This window comes from Manduca sexta, chromosome 2 (genome assembly GCF_014839805.1).
Source record: "Manduca sexta isolate Smith_Timp_Sample1 chromosome 2, JHU_Msex_v1.0, whole genome shotgun sequence".
NCBI classification, from domain to species: Eukaryota; Metazoa; Arthropoda; class Insecta; order Lepidoptera; family Sphingidae; genus Manduca; species Manduca sexta.
This window is the reverse complement of record NC_051116.1, coordinates 5,070,190-5,091,443: the sequence shown is the minus strand read 5'-3', so window position 1 is coordinate 5,091,443 and position 21,254 is coordinate 5,070,190. Positions and strand designations below refer to the sequence as shown.

The window sequence follows — 21,254 nt, the reverse complement described above, 5'->3', positions numbered from 1 at the left end:
ATAAAAAAGAAACCCAGGCTCCTAAGGTCGCCTAATTAGGTATCACCGCAATGTTCATTTCTACCGTCAAGTATCAGCATGTACATTGTATGCACTGTTATATTCCGGTTTGAAGATCATTGTAGACAACGTAATGACTGGGCTTTATGAAACTTTAAATCTAATGTCTCAGGATGGCGAACGCAGTGAAATACCAAACAATATTTTGTAATTCAAGGTGTTGGATGGTATTTTTACTGTTTATGGGCGGTTGTATCGTTTACCATCAGACGAGGGGCACGCTCGCCTCATCATTCAACTGCAATAAAAAAAAACACAAACTTCTTCAGACATTTATTCAACATCTCTTACATTTGGGCGTGACGGTGATCAGCCGCTCCCCTCGGGTGCTTATGTCATGCTGTTCGCAACTATCATGGCTCTCTTCGCATTCGTCTTTCTCCTCACAAGGGTCTTCTTCAGATTCTTCGCACGAGTATTTAATTTCGCATTCGTCTTCGCACTCATCCCTTTGCCTCCCAGTGTATCTGTTGTTACATTTATCTTCGCACTCGTCTTTCGCTTCGCATCGAAGACTGTTGGAGATTCGCAGAAGACTTTTAATAACCGGTGATCGGAGGTATCGTTTGTCATCGGCGTTTTTAAGTTGATGATGTTTAGGTAGTTTTTTGATTGAACTCTTTTCTGCTTTGTCTTCTTTTTCCAGTAGTTTGGAGATTGGGAGTTTAGCTAGTTGTGATTTCTTTTCGTGCTGAAAATATTATAGATTAATTAAATTAGAAAGCGGCGATAGCATAGTTGGGTATGGAACGGACTGCCGAGACGAATGCTACAGGTTCAAAACCCAATGGCACACACCTCTGACTTTTCTAGAAATTATGTGTGTATTCTTTGTGAATTATCGCTTGCTTTAACGGTGAAGGAAAATATCGTGAGGAAACCTGCATACCTGAGAAATTCTCTATAGGAATTTCAAAGGTGTGTGAAGTCTACCAATCCACACTAGGCCACCGTGGTGGACTAAAGCCTAGTCCCTCTCAGTAGTAGAGGAGGCCCGTGCTCAGCAGTGGGCAAGTATATAATACAGGGCTGATATTATTAATTAAAATTAAATAAATATTGCACGTGGAAGATTGCCATACATTTAAAGAGCTATAAATTAGCATACGTTGTTGAAAATGAGAAATTATATTATAATAAATTGCTTATTATTCCAAGTGCTGATATTCTAAAGTAGTACTAGAGATTAAGATTTCAAGTAGCCACCAGCACTTTGAACTAGAAAACACAATAATGCAAATAAGCATAGCAAGCGTTTATCGCTTAATGCTATCAGTACGTTTATTATTAAATCAATTTATCAAAATATTTCAAATAGTCTTAGAAATATTTTATTCAGACACTTTGTAGGATGTTTGGTGTGTATTTGAATTTTCGAAATACTCGTTATTTCACTTACAGGGACTAAAACTGCCAAATTTAAGTTGTATAAAAATTTTCCCCACTGCACCTAATGGTAAGTAGAGTGGAGTCTAATAAAATATCGACTGTCGAGAGATGATTACCCCTCGGCAGTCGACACAATTATGCCGGCCTTTTGGAACCGGATATATACAGGCAGATTCTGGAATGCGACACCCTTGCGTGGGCCACTATGGTGGGTGAAATCTTGTGTACGGTGGTCGGTATAAGTGTGGATATAATTCTCTGGCTTGCAATTCCTAGGTCCTATGTCAATTTCTATTTATGTTAAAAAATTGAGAACTTAAATTTTCATGTTTAATAAAATTAAAAGATACCACCTATATTTAATGGTTCAAGGTTAATTTATCTTTTGATTTTTTTAATTAAAATACGTAGAAACATGTGATACATTTGTGCAAAGAATATAACAAAGTTTTTCTCAGAATAAATGTGCTTTACGATTTTTTTTTAGAAAATATTGTTACGATTTTCCCTTTGTTATCTGTTTTCTTTTTTGTCTTAAAATACTTATTCTATGTATTATTTGATAGAAAGAATGTATAAATACAAAGAAAATAAAACAGATGAGACAGACAATTTCGTAACAATATTTCTTAAAAACATTTTCATTAAGTACATTATTTCGAGAAATACTCACATAGAACCTTGCCATAGTGCCCTAGCGATATCCTACCAACAAATAAAAACAAATACCTGGTCGGGCTGATACATGTACATAAACGGTAGAGGCACCGGTTTCTCAACTTCCATGCTGGTCTTATGCTTCACATCTTTGGCCTTTCCATGGGCAGAGTTGTCAAGGACTATGATTAGAGGTCGGTTTTGCTTGGCAGCTTGCTTGTACAAGCGGGATAGGATCCCAGAGTGTTCTGCGGGTGATGTCAAGCTTATACTCTGAAAGGAAGTTATATTTGTCATAGCTGCCGGTTATGGATTTAATATTGAGTCTAGATGTTTTTGTTTTTAGGGTTCCGTAGCTCAAAGAACTCTTATTGTACCCGTTTTTGTCCGTCCATCTGTCTGTTAAGGATTTTTGTAAGGCACTTTTTTCCGTCTCTCTGTCAAGGATTTTTCTAAGGGATGCGTAGAGTTATCAAATTGAAATTTATATGAAAAACTCAAGACTATGGTGTCTTTCAACTGTGCTAATACTTGTACGTCAACGTGATCAAAAGACATGAGAGTTTGTGTCGTATATTTTGCGATTACACAAAGGAATCAAAGCTTAAAGGGTGCCTGCCTGTTGACCTAAAATCATAAAATATGGCAAGAAGCAAAATGTTACAGCACATGAAAAGGAAAAAAAGTGCAATTTTGCAAGAAGATATAAAGTGGTATTGCAATGAAAAAGTAATTCGTTATATTATTTTTAAATAATGAAAATAATCAATCGTATGTATGACTTAGTTCAACGGTAAAATCGAAAGACCTTTTGTAAATATAGTTCCAAAAAAAATTTTTAGGGATATAAAAATACATTTCCCTTTACACAAAAGAACCTGTGAATATTTGAAAATATTTTATTAAAATAAAACCGTGTATAGCAGAAAAAAATCGCGGGCAAAATCTATTCAAATAAATAAAAATTGTCCCTCGCAGAAATCATGCCATCAAATAACGTGTGCATTATGAAGATGAGTTTCCATACAAAACACTGTATTTCTATGTTATGTTTATATATTGTACATGAGATTTGTTCCTGTCTATTTTTCAATATGACGTGGATGGGAGTGGAACGGACTGCCGAGACGAATGTCCGAAGATTTATAACCCAAGAGTACACATTGCTGGCATTTCTAAAGTTATGTGTGTATTCTTTGTGAATCATCAATTATTTTAACGGTGAAAGATTCACCGTGAGGCAACTGGCATACCTCAGAAGTTCTTCATAAGAATTTTGAGGGTATGTGAGGTCTGTAAATCCGCACTAGGCTAGCTTGGTGGACTAAGGCCTAATCCCTCTCAGTAGTAGAGGACGCCCGTGCCCAGCAGTGGGATGGAATATAATACAGGGGCGATATTATATGAAAATATTACCCTATTCTGATGGTAAACTATATTAAATACTATTCAGGTATAAAGCACTAAAGGACACTGCTATGCGCTTGTCGTACTAACAGCAGTTTTTAATAAACGATCCCAATCTCAATCTTCAATCCGATTCCGATAATGAACCAATCAGAAACTCATTTGCAAGCCTGTCAAAATACTTTGTTCTGATTATTCCATTTTTGAGATAGATGGAAAAAAGCGATCGGCATGGGTTATTGAAAATGGCTGTAATTAAAATTAAAACTATTTTTCGGATGTTATCGCTATTTTAATATTTTAGTTTTCTCCCGACGTTTCGAAGACTTTACAGCCTTCATGGTCGCGGAGGGGGACTGAGGTGTTGATAATTCGCAAAGTCAAAGTTACAATATTTATTTATACAACTTTTTAAATTTTAGCTATTGGTGGTCCGATCTATTCAGAATGGCGGTAAGTTGGAATTTATATTTGAGAATGGCAGATATTATTATACTGACTACAATTTCCAAACAGCGGCAAGAACACTCCCGCTTGATTGCAGAATAAATATCTATTTAATGAAACTTGTGTAATAACAAACATTATATTAATTATTTACTAAAGTAATGTGTATGTTACAAGTGTGATTTAATCTGAATGGAATTGGAATACAAAGGAATTTTAGTCTTTATTGACACATTTATAAAGTTTATGTAAAATCACATTAAATATACAAAAAGCAATCCATGGTATATAGATATCTGATGTTTACGCGAATATTATACATTAAAATAAAACAATTTTTCGGATTTTTCATATTATAAAAGTAGTTCAAAATTTTAAAACGTGTGTACACGTTTATTTTAATCGAAATAATATTTTTTATTTATCTAAAATAGAGTAAGCCCTTTGAAGTCTATTTTAGTAAGGAAAAACTATTGTTCATAAAGACATATAAGTTTAAATGCGATTTTAATTTCAGCTGCTTATGTGGCTTTTGTACATGGTAGAAAGCGAAAATATGATAAAAATACTTACAAAGTACATCATGAGTACAACCAGTGTCCTAAACGAAGCCATTTCCTCGAAGTCTTCTCTACAAATATTCCTTTGACGCAGTTTTCTTCAAATTTCACTTCACGCTCCAGTTGTTTTAATTATTTTTCATTAAACTTGTTTATGGTTTCAGTTTCCTGTGTAAAATTAGTTCTCTGAAGTTCGTAGATTTATAGATACTTCAACTACTGCTTCGGTGGTGTTTGTATTGCTTATGCGGTACAACTACCGCTCTAAAGTCCCGAGTTCAAATCGGGCATCAAATCTCGGGCAATGATATAGCAGTGTTAATGGTTTTTTCCAGTACAAGCCCGAGGTGTAGTATGCCCAATATGGTGATAGGTTTACTCCCATATTTTTTTTATTCGGGTACTGTAAAGTGGTCCCACTGCACCTGACGGTATGTGGAGTGGGGTCCAATAGGATGTCTGACGAGAGAGATTATCTCTCGTATTGCTTGTGGTTTTTATTGCGTTGATTTTTTTACATTTACCTAATAACTGTTAGGTATTTTTTTACATTATTTACTGATTGTTATGTTTCAAATTCTAGTATTGGTTTTTAGTTTTATATACAAAAAATACAGATGGCGTTAGGTGCAACTATAAAATATTTTTTAATGGAAATTGCAATCATTGTTATTGAAATTAAGAGTTTAATATTTTTAATTAAATTTACTGTTATAACTTTTAATAATCACCTTTTACACATACGCATATAATTCTGGTTTAGAAATAAAACGATTTCGGATTGTATCGCGGTTTTAAATTATAATTTTAAAGTCGGGAGAAAATAATATAACAAAACCGCGGTAACATTCGCAAAAGAGTTTATTTCCAAGTCTAACATTCGCGTAAACATAAGAAATAATTATATAGGTTATTTAATTTTACTGTCATTATTAATGGTTCATGTTCATTAGACAAAATATTATTCGTAGGATAAAATACAAATAATTAAAAATGTCGGTAGTATGGCAAATAGATCCATTGTTTGAGAGAAGACTTCCTAATTCGGTCATGTAGTAATTTAAATGAAAAATTATTATCTATTTTAAAAAAAACTCCTTTTTATCATCCCACATTATTGATACCATCTTTTTAATACACAATTTAATGATATATTTTCATCTGACGAGACAAGGCAGAATATTACAAGATTTAACCATTTTAGAGAACACAAAGGTATGTCAGTTGCATGCCACGGGCGCTTTGCCGGAGAATTCCTTTGGGAGTCTCATATTTATCGATTTCTTCCTGCACGAGGTCTTGTGAAGCATGATATAATAATATATATTTATTAAATCATTTTTACATTTGGATTTAACAACTAGCTGACCCGACAGACGTTGTCCTGTCTTAACTAGGTATGCACGCGCGCATTCTGTCGATCGCTGACAGTTATTTCAAACCACTGACAGTTATGTAAAATTAATATTGTCGTTAAGTTTTCTTAAATTTTCCAATTTTCTGCGCTAGTTTTTGAATTTTTTCTTTTATAAGAACCTTCTCTTGACAATTACAAACACAACAAAAAAAATAGTAAAATCGGTCCAGCCGTTCACGCGTGATAGCGTGACCAAAGGAAATAAGGATTCATTTATATATATATAGATATAATAATATCAGCCCTGTTTTGTATACTGAACCTTTGCTTGGCTCGGGTCTCCTCTACTACTGAGAGGGATAAGCCTTAATCCACCACGCTGTGTGGATTAGTAGACTTCACTCATCCTCAAAATTCCTATAGAGAACTTCTCAGGTATACAGGTTTCCTCACGATGTTGTCTTTCATCGTTAAAGCAAGCGACAACTTAGAATACACACATCATTTTAGAAAAGTTAGATGTGTGTGCCCAATTAGGCTATCGCCGATGCCACAGCGACATCTGGATTTGCTCTGAGGTATTTGCATTATAAAATTCTTGGTAGTGACTGACTGACATATACAGCTTTTAAACCGGTGGTTGTTCTTTGAGATCGGTCGAGAATGCAAAAAAAGAGTAAGCTTGAATAGTGAACAAAACCATCGTGAGGAAACCTTATGTTATTCTCAGCGGTTGCTATAATTTTGCAGGCATGTCTTTCTAAATGAATAATAGTAGAGCCTGTTTCTTCTCGGAAGAGGCCACTATGACGGTTTACATCTTAATTCTTACTGACATATCTATTAGACTTGGACTAGATGTATAACCTAGGACTCCGAATATATGGAAGCATAAGGCAAATAAACCTGACCTAAACAGGCATATTTCTTTTGCTCAAACAAAACATTGTTTAATTCTCATTACAAGTTAGCTATTTAAATAAGAGTAGGCGCTTTAGTATAAAGCTATTCAAAATGTATATGATTTTTCGCGTCTAGAAACATGTAAATAGACCTGTGTTCGATAAATAATTGGTTAGTTTCTTTACATCAGATTTTTTTTATTACTTTAAATGCCGTTTGTAATGGTAAGCGATACAACCGCCCATAAACATTTGAAACACCATACAATACCTTGACATACAAAGTATTGTTTTGTATTCCACTGCGCTCGCCATCCTGAGACATGAGATGTTAAGTTTTATTAAGTCCAGTGGCTACACTGGCTAGAATATTCTTGAAACCGGTACATAACGGTGACTACACACTGCTGCTTGGCGCCAGAAATAGATATTGCGGTGGTGTACCACCTATTCTATTCATGTTATTTCTGCCGTATATGGGTATGTATACCCAGGCGGACTCTTACAAATAAAAGACCAGACCAAGTGACGGAAATACCATTAGTAATGTTAACTAGTATACTAGAGTGGCTAAACTATCTCTGCCTACCCTTTAAAGTAACAGCATCATAGTATGTCCATACTAGTAGGTCTAAAAAATGAAATATCATACAATAAAAACAACCTTTACATTCTTTCATGATCATTGTTTATTTATTAACTCAAAAGAACCATTTAGGAGGCATGGTCTTCCCACATTTTGGTCTGCAGTCGTTTTTTGGTCTCTTCGGCCTCGGTGGAGGGCAGAGGTTAAGATTGTCGAACACTTCCTGACAGTTCCGTGGGCAGGAGGGCCTTCTCGGAGGACACTCTATTATACACTCCTCAACCCTCTTGCATTTTATTTTGATAGCCTGACGTAACGCGTGCTTTGTTTCTTCGAGGAGAGGGTCTGGTTCATCATCTTGTTTGGTAGTCTGAAAAACGTGTTTTAATTTGTAAATAAACAAACAAGTAAGATGTCCTTTGAGTTTAATGATTGATTTAATACAATAATTATAAGTTGCAGTAGATAAGTCCTGTATTATACAGAGTAATTATGCCATCGCGTTACTAAATGAAATTACATACTTATCTACTTGGAATTAACACTTTACAATAAGTTACTTAGGCAGTAGGTGTAAAATAAAAAAAGTGTCAGTTTCGAATAAAATAAATATTAATAAAACGTAATTTTAATTTTACGTGCCCTAAAGCCACTACTACTACTCTAAGAGGATATGTTGCATTGGCAACATCATACTTTCAGTCAGAAATACATTCACGCAAGTGCCACAATATTTACCTTAAACTACAAAATGTTAAAAAAATGTGAAAACTAAAACCAGGATTTTTGGTGAAAATATTAGTTATTAATGGATGATTTTTTGCACAAAGTCTGCAAAGGTGAAGATGAGTATGTGGTTTCATTTAGTAACGCAATGTCAAAATGATCCTGTATACTGTCGCCCGTGGATCGAGGACGCTCGTGATCAGCAGTGGGCAGTTTACAAAGCTGGTGTTGTTATTAATTCCCGGACACTTACCCGCAATAAGTGATACAGTATGTACGCAGCATCTTCGCTCGCGTCTGTCTTCTGATGACTATCATCATCAATCAATCCATCATCACCATCAACTAGAAGATCATCGAAGTCATCTCGTTGTTTCTTCTCTGTATCCACCACCACGATCATAGGCTTATTATTTTTATCAGAAACTATATCCGATAATTGATGTATTGCATTATGTGGCTTGCTTATCTTCAGAGAGTTGACATTCTGGAAATGATTGGTTTTTATGAGCAAATTGCTTGTCTTTCTTTTTCATTATGGACCCTTCACGAACTTGTTTTTTTCTTCCACTTCGAAGCTTTATAATATTATAACGAAATGCAGTGGTTTTCCTTTTATCGCGGTGAGAAATTAAATCTTACCGCCATAAAAGTGGTATTCCTATTATGGCGGTAAGAAATATTATGGCTTGGCATCTCTGACATTGTTACAACCCAGAGGGCTTATGCCGCTTACCATCTGGAGGATGGTTTGCTCGTTTGCCAAATAAGGCAACAAAATATATATTGATACTAAGTTTCATAATCTCGAGTCGTTGGGTTTAACACTCAAATTGAAGCAGTACAGTCCTTGCCTATTTGATGACATAACTAGATTATGTGGCTATATATATCTGGATTCTCAAAGACATGTCGTACATCAAATACCCATTACAGTTCATTTCGCCATTTTGACGCAATATAGTAATTTTACGTGATTGATTTGAGGATTTATAACTTACAGAAAATATGACGATAATAATTACTGGATGAAACCGCCGCATTTCGCTGACACAATGCAAAATTTCCATGTATCATAAAATGTTCATGCGATTTTTAATTAATTTTCAAAGCTATTGAAGTGGATCATAGCAATTATCGATGTGTTAATTAACAGTGCGTTGCTCTTTTACAAGCGGGCATATATTATATCAGATTTAGTAATCTAAGTGTTCCGTGTGGTGTCATTCTGTAGGTTTGGATTTCGGAGGTAGAAAACGGTACATAATTCCATGGTTTGGATACTTGAAAGACACGGCGCGATGATGTGGCAGTAAGAGAAAGAAAAACGAAGAGCACTTACAGCATTAAGAATCACCGAAGCGGATTCCATGGGTAGATAAACGGGACCCTTAGTCTATCTCAAAATGTAACTTCTAGAAAAATCTAGAAATTTTGTTCCAGAATAAAAATTAAAATCGCGGTCCATCTACTAATTAACAAATTTGTCTTTCTGACTTCGTTGCGGTACTTAAAATCGGAAACGAATTTAAAAGCTGACCCACTTCTGCGTACGTGATGTACTCAGTTCAGGGCTCTTGTGAAACTGGTCCGTTCCACTTAGCGCTTATTTTTCGAGAATTTAAAATATTTTGGATAAATCGTGTGGCAAATTAAAGTTTAGAAGATTTATTAACGTTGAAATATATTTTATTTTATTCAAAGTAAGTGTCTGTTTATTGGTGGTAGGTCTTTCATATGTGAGAGTCCGCCTGGGTAGGTACCACCCAGCAGCAGTGTTTAGTCACTTGTGTTCCGGTTTGAAGGGCAATGAAGCCAGTGTAACTACTGGACTTAATAAGACTTAACATCTCATGTCTCAGGATGGTGAGCGCAGTGAAATACCAAACAATACTTTGTTATTCAAGGTGTTGGATGGTGTTTCTACTGTATATGGGCGGTCGTATCGCTTACCATCAGGTTAACAGCAAGCTCGTCTAGTGATTCAAAACAATAAAAAAAAAATCGATTCGTCTATAACCCGTCCCTAAATATTTTGACAGTGAATACCTATAGTCACAATAAACAGAGTGCCACGCAATACACACGTTACTTTGCAATTTGAAGTTGTGGGAAGTGTTGATATTTACGGGCTTACTATACCGGGATACTGGAGCTCTTGTTTAATTGTCAAAAAAATATTAAATAGACAAAGTGACCCCTCTGCACCTGATGGTAAGTGGAGGGGGGTTCAATATAATGCCAACTGACGAGAGATGATTACCCCTCGAAAGTCGACACAATTATGCCGGCCTGTTGGAACCGGATATACACAGACTGATCCAGGAACGCGACACACTTACGTGGGCCACTATGATGGATTTTAACACCTTGTACAGTGGTCGCTTTACGGGCGGATATAAAATATATTATACCATCAGCAAAGCTATTTATAGCCCAACCAGAAATATAAGCAACAGCGCCGTGTTGTGGTAAAATATGGAACCAATGTTTTGTAATTTGTAGTATTAACTACGTTAATTTTGAAACGAAAATGCAATAAATACGCCACAAAACAGGTATTTTATTATCGAGTCAAGCTCTGCTGTATTCTAAAAATTCTAAACAATCTTGTAAGTTTACAAAACCTAAAAAACCATAGTCCGAAGTCCTATCCAATTTCGCAGTATTGAACTATAAAATAACTTTACCAAAACCAAAATTTATCTACAAAACTAATAAATATAAAAATTCAAATATGGCGGATATGTTTAAAATTTATGGACGTAAGCGGCGCATAGCGTTTATTTACTGTTCACGCGGTGTCTGTTTTATTGCGATCCAGTATGCGATAGCTTAGCTGGACCAGTATCTATCCGCCGCCAGTATAGACAAAACTGCAGGGCATGTGGATGCAGAAGTGCAACTTCTTTTTAGTGGTTGTATATTTTATATTACCTAGCACAGGGTTGAAAACAAATTCCAGCTTTTGATCCAAAGGGAAAAAACCAGTATTTTTTAGGAAGTGTTCAAGAAGAAGAGTAGGGGGCGTTGCTTTGTCACTCTGGATTTTGTATGCTGGTATGCCTAGGCACGTAATGTCGTATTAAATTTTTCTTCTTTAAAAGAAAAATTTAATACGACATTACGTGCCTAGGCATACCAAAATCCAGAGTGACAAAGCAACGCCCCCTACTCCTCCTTCTGTCTCCTCTGTCTGAGTTTGCCCATAATTATGGCAATTAAGCCATTTTGGTCGACATTTTCACTGACCATAGCAAAAATACCATGATCATAAAATAACTTTACAAAAAGAGAACGTTTTAATAAACCGTCTGTGATCTTCATTTCCTAGTTCCCCTACCGTTCCACGAACTGTGACCACAGCTATATCAGTATTTCACCGGTATGTGGAGTTTTTCGCTGTTTTCATCGGGAGTTCGTTAGTTTGCACCGAGTTTTCGCCGGCGAGCTATTTGACGTCGGTTTTTACTCTTATGGGAATTAATGTGATACATGTTTACATTCAAAGGATGACGTGCCGTTGCTTCTTTGAAAGGAATTTTGTTTAGATGTTGGAGAAAGTTAGATCAGAATTTCTAAATTTATTCAGAATTTTTAAAATTGAGTCAGATTTCAAGACACTGTGAGATCAGTCAACAGCTAAATTAAGAAAAAAAAAATTTATTTATTTCAATTAGAACGGATAAACCAATTACACTAATTAAGTTAATAATAAAAATATATAACTATAGTAAAATATGAAACAGATCAATAATCGACTCAATAACTACATGAAATATGCGGCATCATGAGTTAATTTCACAATAACACAAACATTCATACTGGATCACGTTCCAATCAGCGGAAAAAACGTCAAAATCTGGTGCGCTATTAAGGAGAGCATTAAGAGCGTTGAGAGTTCGCGGAATTCAATTATTAAGAAATTAATAAGAATAAAATTCAATTATAATTTTGAAATGTAGGTACATATTGTAACTTTGAGTCCTCAGATGACTAACACCTCAGTCCGCCCCGTGACCATGAAGGCTGCAAAGTCTTCGAAACGTCAAATTATAATATAAAACCCGAAAAATACTTGAATTTTAATATCGCAATTTTATCAGATACGTTAGTTTACTATTGCCATCGATATATAACTGACTATCCAAACCGTATTAGTAAATCGATGTACGAGTACTAGAACATCCGTTTGGCGGCATTCTGTTAGGCATCTGCCAGCGTTTTCTGTTAGTGGTGTTCGCAGCGCAGTTTACTCGTTGTTTAGCTTGAATTATATGCTCTTTTATTGCCCAACATTTCGTTCAGTTCCGACTATAAATCTCTAAAGTCATTGATGTAAACTTGAATGTTTATCAGATTGTGTTTGAATTTTGTGTAGCTTCGAGGACGGCGGAATGGTTTTACTAATGACTTAACGAGTTTTTGTTAAAATATTAGGTATTGCTTGCGGATACTTTCGTGTAATAAACCTTTTAACCTACGAAATTAATTTTGTTGGTAGGATAAATTTTATATTCGCTTGGATAATTTCCACCATACAACGTGTTAAAACCTCCCATAGATGTCCACGTAAGTGTGTCACTTTCCAGGATCAGCCTGTGTATATCCGGTTCCAACAGGCCGGCATAATTGTGTCGACTGTTAAGGCATAATCTTCTTGCGTCAGTCGATGTTCTATTGGACACCACTCCACTCAGGTGCAGTGGGGTCATTTGGCCGAAATCATATAAATAAAACACTGTACCGATCCAAAGAACCTTTTGCACGATGACAGTACCATCTACTTTACAAATCAGATTAAAAATTCAATGATTTCCTACGGGAGCAGAGGTCTGAGATCAAAAACCTAAGTTAAAATGCATGATCTCTCTGTGACTCGATTGAAATAGGTCTGCTGTGTTTGAATTCACTTTTAACATTCAAACTTTTACACTTTGCATTTATGATAAAAGTAAGATATAGTGTATGAACGATCGTGGAAGCTATATGTCATACTTTTACTCACAATTTCTGTCGCGCAGAAGTCCTATCCATGAAGTAATAGTGTTCTTTGCACACCTGTGAAATGGAAAAAAAAGTGATGCTACGAGTATAATGTGTATGTAATAAAATGCTTGGCGTTTCTCTACGCGATCATATCAGAAATGAAGAGAACGAAAGTTGCTGACATAGCCCATCGGATTAGCAAGCTAAAATGGCAATGGGCAGGGCACATTCGCAGAACTGATGGCAGATGGGGCAAGAAAGTTCTCGAGTGGAAACTTTGAACTGGCAAGCGCGGTGGACGTCCGCCTGCAAGGACAGATGATTGATAAAAGTCGCAGGAATACGTTGGATGCAGACCGCTTTCGAGAGGTCCGTCTCGAAATTTTCAAGGGAGGCCTACGTTCAGTAGTGACTTTATGTGGCTAATGATGATGAATAAAATACACAAAATAAACATGGCCAGAAAACGAGTTAATATAAAATACATATTTTTTTTAAATGTTAACAGGAAATTTGATAAAGTACGAATAACCGGTATAATATATGGTTTAGATTTAAAGAAAGGTTTTATTTTAAATGGATGGATACCACATAACACCTCTGTGCCTTTGTAATTTTACAAATGTCTACCATTTGTTCCATGTATCTTGATTACAATTTAAGTGAGTTTTTTATATGTTTTTTTTTTATACTTGATGAAATGTTGAGGTTTATTTAATTCACGTATTCCTATTGTACACTACTTTTATCTAAAATAAAACTCTGAAGTTTATTTTGGTGATTAAAAACGATATTTTATATCGAGACAAAAGTTTGACAGCGTTTTTGAATTGGTGCCTGACCGTACAATCGCCTGATGTTTAGCGATACGACCGCCCATAAACAGTAAAAACACCATCCAACACCTTGAATTACAAATAATTATTTGGCATTACACAGCGCTCGCCATCCTGAGATGAGATTAAGTTTTATTATGTCCAGTAGTTACACTGGCTACAATATCCTTCAAACAGGGACACAACAATGACTTCACACTACCTCTTAGCGGCAGAAATAGACATTGCGGTTTTACCTACCCAGACGGACTCTCACATATGAGAGACCTACCACCAGTGAATATAAGTACATAAACAAAACAATTCACGTCGATCTCGAACTTACAAGAAGCTAAAATAGGAGTAATCCGCGGTAATATCCATTTTCGCAAGGTCCAGGGCCCTTTGGCCGGGTCGGGCGGAGGGGCCACTGCAAAATTTACGATTACACTAGATTTACAACCGTCATAAAGTATTCAGTGGCCACGGGTTTCGGCGTCTGCGAGTGTGGAAATTTTATTTTGATCTTGAAGTTTAAGGTTTAGGAGTAATTTACAAAGAGTAGATGAAGTAGTGGCGATAGCCGGGTTTAGAACGAACTGAGACGAATGTCCGTAACTTCAATTCTGAAGAGCACACCTCTGACTTTTCTAAAATGATGTGTGTATTCTTTGTGAATTACATTAGTTTTCCGTGAAGGACATCGTAAGAAAAACTGTATATCTGGGAAGTTCTGTATAGGACTTTTGAGGGTGTGTGAAGTCTACCAATCCGCACTAGGCTAGCGTGGTGGACTAATGCCTAATATTTCTCAGTAGTAAAGAAGACCCGTGCTCAGTAGTGGGACAGTATATGGTACGAGGCTGAAATTATTACTTATAATAATATGATGGATAAGTTTATACCTTAATCTCTGAGGACTAGGCAGAAATATTAGTGAATGTTATGTAAACGTTTTTTATGACTCCTATACTACCATTGAAAAAGAAAGGAAAGAATTCGTAACTATTTTATGTTCTTCCAAGAGTCGAGCTTCCTTATGTACACATTCACGCTTTCTATTCCCTAAGAGGCAGGCAGAGACGCACCTACTTTTCACCGCATATATTCCCTTCCATGATGTGATAGAAAGCGAGTCTATCACCATATTGGACACGAATTCCAAATTCTAGTCTGATACTAAGTAGAATATCCAATATCACTTTGCCAAACCCGGGGATCGATCCCATCAGCACTGCAGTAGTACCGTAATACAACTACGCCTATTTATTTGAAACAACAAAGGCATAGTTTCATTAATTTACATTTACCAAAGCTAGGTCGTCCATGCGCCTAAATTGAATCGGCGCTCTTTTGGGCAAGACGGCCTGCCTTATGTTTCCATTCCAATAATCACTGATTTAATATGCGGTGGGACCTTCAAAATGTTTATGTTAGAACTAATGGAAATTTGTTGTCTATTTGCAATATAATGGATACAGTGTTAGCAATTATATTTACTTTGAAACGTGAGATAGTATATGATGATTTATTAGGTTTATGCGATTGTTAGACTTTGAAATAAAACCATTATATGAATTTTATCGCGGTTCTTTATATTATAATTGTTTCACGACGTTTCAAAGACTTTGCAGCCTTCATGATCACGGGAAGGATTGAGTTGTTAGTCATCCGAGAAGTCAGTTACAATATCTTACTACATTTACGATTATATATTTTTTAAAATAGTTTTAGATATTCAATATATATCATTGGTTTATGGTTCATGATGATTAAGTCAGCCTCTTTGAGATAGATGAGACGAGCTTGCCGTTCGCCTGATGGTAAGCGATACGACCGCCCATAAACAGTAGAAATACCATTCAACACTTTAAGTATTGTTTGCTATTCAACTGCGCTCGCCATCCTGAGACATGAGATGTTAAGTCTTATTATGTCCAGTTACACTGGCTACAATGTCCTTCAAACAAAAGTGACTACACACTGCTGCTTGGCGGCAGAAATAGACATTGCACTGGCACCTACCCAGCTGGACTCTCACATATAAGACCACTAGTGAAAATACAACAATTTTACTAAAAAAGCTTGAATATTTTATATTTAAAAATTTTAATACTTTACAAATAAGAGCCCAACGAAACACTGACAAAGCAGAAAACTTACAAAATATAAGTTAAAAATTACGCTCGTAAAACTAAATTACACTTTTTCCTGTTTCAACAAAGGGAACTTTTCCTGTGACGTCAACCTATTTAAATACCTCGGCAGGGACGCTGTGTACCGACTATTCAAGAGTTAATTCATTATTCTCAGGGGAATCGGAACACTGTACCAGATTGTATGACGGGGTCACATAGAAAGACGACTGACGAGAGATGATTACCTCTCGACAGTTGACACAAATATGCCGGCCTGTTGGACCCGGATATAAGTACACGAGCTGATCTCTATCCGCGACATTTACGTGGGCCACTATGGCGGGTTTTAACACCTTGTGTACGGTGGTCGCTATCCAGGCTGATATAAAATATACCCTACCTCCAGCACCTACACCAGACCGTATCTTCATTTAATATTACTAAACAAATGAATTGATTGTGTGTAAAAAAGATTTAGGTATAATCTGAATGATTAAATGAATATCAGTAGGTTCACTCTATATTACATATGGCTAACGAAACATGGGTGTGATACCATCTCTGCCTACCCCTGACAAGAGAGAAAGGCGTGATGCTATACGTGTAAAAGAGACGAAAACAGCCTTCCTCGGATCCAGAGACGGCGTGGCATTTCAAATGAGATGAACTTGTACAAATTAATGTCACTTATCGCCGCAAACTCAATTAGTTAAATTATATCTTCAACTTCATTCAGAGGTTAACTCTTACCCGATGGCTTACGTTTGTTCATCGTTAAAATGATGGAAATGTGTACCTTTTTTATATAATGTATGATTTGCATTTTAGCCTAGTTGGTTGTGTAACGGACTGCCGAGACGAATGTCCGCAGGTTCAAATCCCAAGGGCACACACCTCTGATTTTTCTAAAAAATTATGTGTGTATTCTTTGTGAATTATCGCTTGCTTTAACGGTAAAGGAAAACATCGTGAGGAAACCTGCATATCTGAGAAATTCTCTATAGGAATTTCGAGGGTGTGTGAAGTCTACCAATCCTCACTACGCCAGCGTGGTGGACTAAGGCCTAATTCCTCCCAGTAGTAGAGGAGGCCCGTGCCCAACAGTGGGACAGTATATATTACAGGGCTGATATTATGATTTGCAAGGGCATTTATGATGCTAGCTATTAGTTTCTAACTAATGTTTATGCCTTTGGCGATTGAGACGTCGCAAAACCGAGGAAGATTAGCGAAGGTTTTTATTAGCATATGCTGAGTTGGGATATTTGTGTGACGAGCAAATAGATTTAAGTGTTGCTTTTTTGCTTGTTACAAATAAATATTTGTTTCTTACAATCATCACGCACACATCACGCATTTATCTCTGTAGGGCTATGCAGAGGCGCAACCAGGGCACCCACTTTTCGCCAAGTGTGTTCCGTCCCATGATGTGAGGCGAGCCTATCATCATATCGGGCACAAATTCCAGACTTCAGGCCGATACTGAGCAGAAACATCCAAATATCAGTTTGCCTGACCCGGGATTTGAACCCAGCACCTCAGATCACTGCCGTACTGCGCATACTACAACTTCGCCATCGAGGCAGTTATTTTTTTCTAGCATTTTTTAATAGCGACTACCATATGTTACCCGCCATAGTGGTCCAATTGTGTCGCGTTCTGGGATCAACCTATTAGTATTTGGTTACAGGCGGGCATAATAGGGTACCGGACTCATTTTTGTTCTTTACTATTATCAAATATTTACATAATATAAATTATAACACAGAAGGAATTATTAAAATCCGGTAAAAAATCAACAAGTTATAAGTCTTTGAATTTCGGTGGAAGGGGTAATTAACAAGAAATAGGAAAGAGACGAAATATCCACATGTGACGTCATCAGGAATTACGACGCGTGCGAAAAAAAGAGATGAAGCGATATCCCCACATCGCGCCCACTTCTGCACGTTACAATATTTTAAATATGAATTACTCGCTCATTTTTTAACCAATTGTTATGCAGTTTTCGCGGGAGTGCTTCTTTTTCGTATTATTAACCATTACATATAGAATAATGTACAAAATCAAGCATAGGCCGGTCCCCTATTGTGTCAACTGCCGAGGGGTAATCATCTCTCGTCAGTCGATATTCAATTGGACCCTATTCCACTTACCATAGGGGCAGTGGGTTCACTTTGAAGGGCCAGTTTAAAATAAACTTTAATGCTAATTGGTGCTGATGTTAATAAGGATCAAAATACTATAAGTGCAATAGGGACATCCATTATATTAAGCCGTAATATCACAAAAGCCCACTATCTAAGTAACTAGACCCCAAAGGTTAAGTAAGTGGAAAGTCTTGGCTCCATATGTTTTGTTTTAGCGACTTAGAGTGTATCACTACATAGTATAAAACAAAGTCGCTTTCTCTGTCCCTATGTGTGCTTAAATCTTTAAAACTACGCAACGGATTTTGATGCGGTCTTTTTAATAGATAGAGTGATTCAAGAGGAAGGTTTATATGTATAATAACATCCATTAAATAGTGGAGAAATACTGTTATTTTATTATGTTATAGCCGTGCGAAGCCAGAGCGGGCCGCTGTGTTTTTATATACAACGTTCACAGTTTTTCTGTAGTGTATTTAGTATCAGCATTGCACCCGTGCGAAGCTGGGGCGGGTCGCTAGTCTCTTATAAAATTCATTATACATGCGTACTGTACAAGTTAGAATTAAGTTGGTTGAACTCGCAGGGCGAGGTAAGTTGGGATGGTTAAGTTAGATTTATGTTTCTTCGAGAGGATTGGACTATGTGCCTTTAGTGTACATTTGGTTTTTGTGGTAAGCTCTTTCCGAATTCATTTTATTTTTGTACAGGGTCATTTTGACATTGCGTTACTAAATGAAACTATATACTGTTTACCTCTGCTAACATTGTGCCAAAAATCGTCTATGAATAACGAATATTTTCACTTAAAATCCTAGTTTAAGTTTTTGATAATTATTAACTGAAAGCGTAATGTTGTCGTTGCAATAAATACTCTTCGAGTAGTAGTAGTGGCATTATGGCGCGTAAAATTAATTTTTATTAATATTTATTTTGTTCGAAACTTACACTTTTTTATTTTACATTAACATACATATATACATAACATCACGCATTTATCCCCGAAGGGGTATGCAGAGGCGCAACTAGGGCACCCCCTTTTCGCCAAGTATGTTCCGTCTCATGATGTGATAGGGGGCGAGCCTGTCGCCATATCGGGCACAAATTCCAGACTCCGGGCTGATACTGAGCAGAAAAAACCTAAATATTACTTTGCCCGACACGGGATTCGAACCCAGGACCTCAGAGCGCTATCGTACCGGGGATGCAATACAACTACGCCACCGAGGCAGTCTTTTACATCTACGGCTAAAAAAGGTTTTTTTAGCCTTAATAATAAGTTTGTTTTTAATGTCTAACATTCGCGTAATCATGAAGTCATTATACTAGAATTGTACTACAGTACTGTACGAAATGTTTTCCTTATACAATTAAGCATTGTTTCCCACGTAAGCTCCTTCAGGTAATGATATATTTCTAGTGGTCTTTGTGCTGCGATTGCACTGAATATTTTACAAGTGCTAGTTCGGTTACCTGGCTTCATGCTAAAGTGGATTGTGTAGACTATTTGAAGCAGAATTCAAGTGGATCGACTACGTTAAAGGAAAAATCCTGTGTAAAAGACAATTTGAGCTAAAAATCCGTTTTACTAAAGCGTAAATTTGAATGTACAAAGTTGGAATGGGAATTATTATTTGTTAAGTTTAATGATCTTAATGATTTATGTTTACGCGAATGTTGGATATTAAAATAAAAAAAGATACTATGATATACAGTATACTGTGTGTTCATTCTGTGTAGATCGGACTTTCCAGAGATAAAAAAAATGTATACTTGTGAAATGTATGTAGATATTGTAACATTGACTTGCAGGCTGCAGTCTTCGAAACGTCGGGAGAAATTAACAATATAAATAACCACGACAAAATCCGAAAATAATTTAATTTCAATGATTTTGTGTGTTTTCTAAAATTGTCAAAAACAATTACATTTTCTAGAGTTGTTAAATTTTGAAAACATTATCAAATAATATTTACATTTTAACATAAAACAATAGCTCATAACATTGAAAAATAAAATCGCGTAAATCCTGAAACATCTAAAGCATTTCAGAAATGTACCCCGAGCTTCATTCGAGAAGGTAGCAATAATTTAGCGGGTTTTTTCACTGTGCGCCCACCTGAAGCGGGCACAAAGAGGTATATTAAAAAATTAACCGTTTTCATTATAAAGGATGTATACTGAAAAGCTTCGCATGGGGTTAAAGTGTGTTATACAAAAGGGTAGTGAGGAGACCTTTATGTTGTCGATTCACTGCTTTTGTAATATTTATTCTGCTGCTTATATAAAATAAACTTGGCCACTATAAGTATTGAGTAGATGGGAAATCTAAATAAGGTCAACCGAATTTAAATACTAATTTATAATAATAATAATATCAGCCCTGTATTATATACTGTCCCACTGTTGGGTACGGGCCTCAACTACTACTGAGAGGGATTAGGAATTAGTCCACCACGCTGGCCTAGTGCGGATTGGTAGACTTTACACACCTACGAAATTCCTATAGAGAACTTCTCTGGTCTGCAGGTTTCCTCACGATGTTTTCCTTTACCGTTAAAGCGAGTGATAATTCACAAAGAAAATACACATATTTTTTTAGAAAAGTCAGAGGTGTGTGCCCTTGGGATTTAAACCTACGGACATCGCCTCGGCAGCTTGTTCCACAACCAACTAGGCTATCACCGCTTAAACTACAAAAAGAACTAATGATGAAACTGAACTATTTACTACAGTGGCTTGAAGGTCAGCAAATCTCAGGGAACGTTAAACTGTTTTCAATCCGCTTTAACAAACAGAAAGATATGAATAAATTGGAAATATTAACTGTACTATACTTAAAAACCTGTAGATTATAGTAAGAAAGAAGAATCAAAGCATAATTCAAATCACTGTAACACAATCAACCAGCCTTTCCCAAACTCGTTAGCAATAAAAGTTTAGTCACAGAATGTAGATATACGACAGGAACGTGTTAAAATAAAAGGTAAACATAGTGCATTGAAGTGCGCGACATTTCGCATTCGCCACGTTGTCTGTTTGCAAGCATTTCAATTTAATACAGAACAAAC

General features: G+C 36.3%; 2 protein-coding genes across 2 annotated transcripts; both read right to left on the bottom strand.

Annotated features, from left to right (window-relative positions):
* Window positions 1-318: 318 nt before the first annotated feature.
* LOC115456380 lies at window positions 319-4,682 on the bottom strand. The gene is made up of 3 exons (XM_030185409.2): window positions 4,534-4,682; window positions 2,179-2,379; window positions 319-751 (listed from the first exon to the last, which is right to left on the bottom strand). The coding sequence occupies exons 1-3, from the start codon at window positions 4,573-4,575 to the stop codon at window positions 338-340; spliced, it is 657 nt and encodes a 218-aa protein (XP_030041269.1). The 5' UTR covers window positions 4,576-4,682; the 3' UTR covers window positions 319-337.
* Window positions 4,683-7,444: 2,762 nt separating this feature from the next.
* LOC115456349 lies at window positions 7,445-9,199 on the bottom strand. The gene is made up of 3 exons (XM_030185368.1): window positions 9,093-9,199; window positions 8,345-8,578; window positions 7,445-7,735 (listed from the first exon to the last, which is right to left on the bottom strand). Exons 1-3 carry the CDS (start codon window positions 9,159-9,161, stop codon window positions 7,481-7,483), a joined length of 558 nt encoding a protein of 185 aa, XP_030041228.1. The 5' UTR covers window positions 9,162-9,199; the 3' UTR covers window positions 7,445-7,480.
* Window positions 9,200-21,254: the final 12,055 nt, after the last annotated feature.

Coding starts and splice junctions, on each gene's coding strand:
- LOC115456349 (XM_030185368.1), bottom strand. CDS start 9,161: ATGGAAATTTTGCATTGTGTCAGCGAAATGCGGCGGTTTCATCCAGTA. Junction 8,579..9,092: donor TTATTATCGTCATATTTTCT/GTAAGTTATAAA, acceptor AATCATTTCCAG/AATGTCAACTCTCTGAAGAT. Junction 7,736..8,344: donor TACTGTATCACTTATTGCGG/GTAAGTGTCCGG, acceptor CACGTTTTTCAG/ACTACCAAACAAGATGATGA.
- LOC115456380 (XM_030185409.2), bottom strand. CDS start 4,575: ATGGCTTCGTTTAGGACACTGGTTGTACTCATGATGTACTTT. Junction 2,380..4,533: donor TTGTACTCATGATGTACTTT/GTAAGTATTTTT, acceptor ACTTCCTTTCAG/AGTATAAGCTTGACATCACC. Junction 752..2,178: donor ACATGTATCAGCCCGACCAG/GTATTTGTTTTT, acceptor TAATATTTTCAG/CACGAAAAGAAATCACAACT.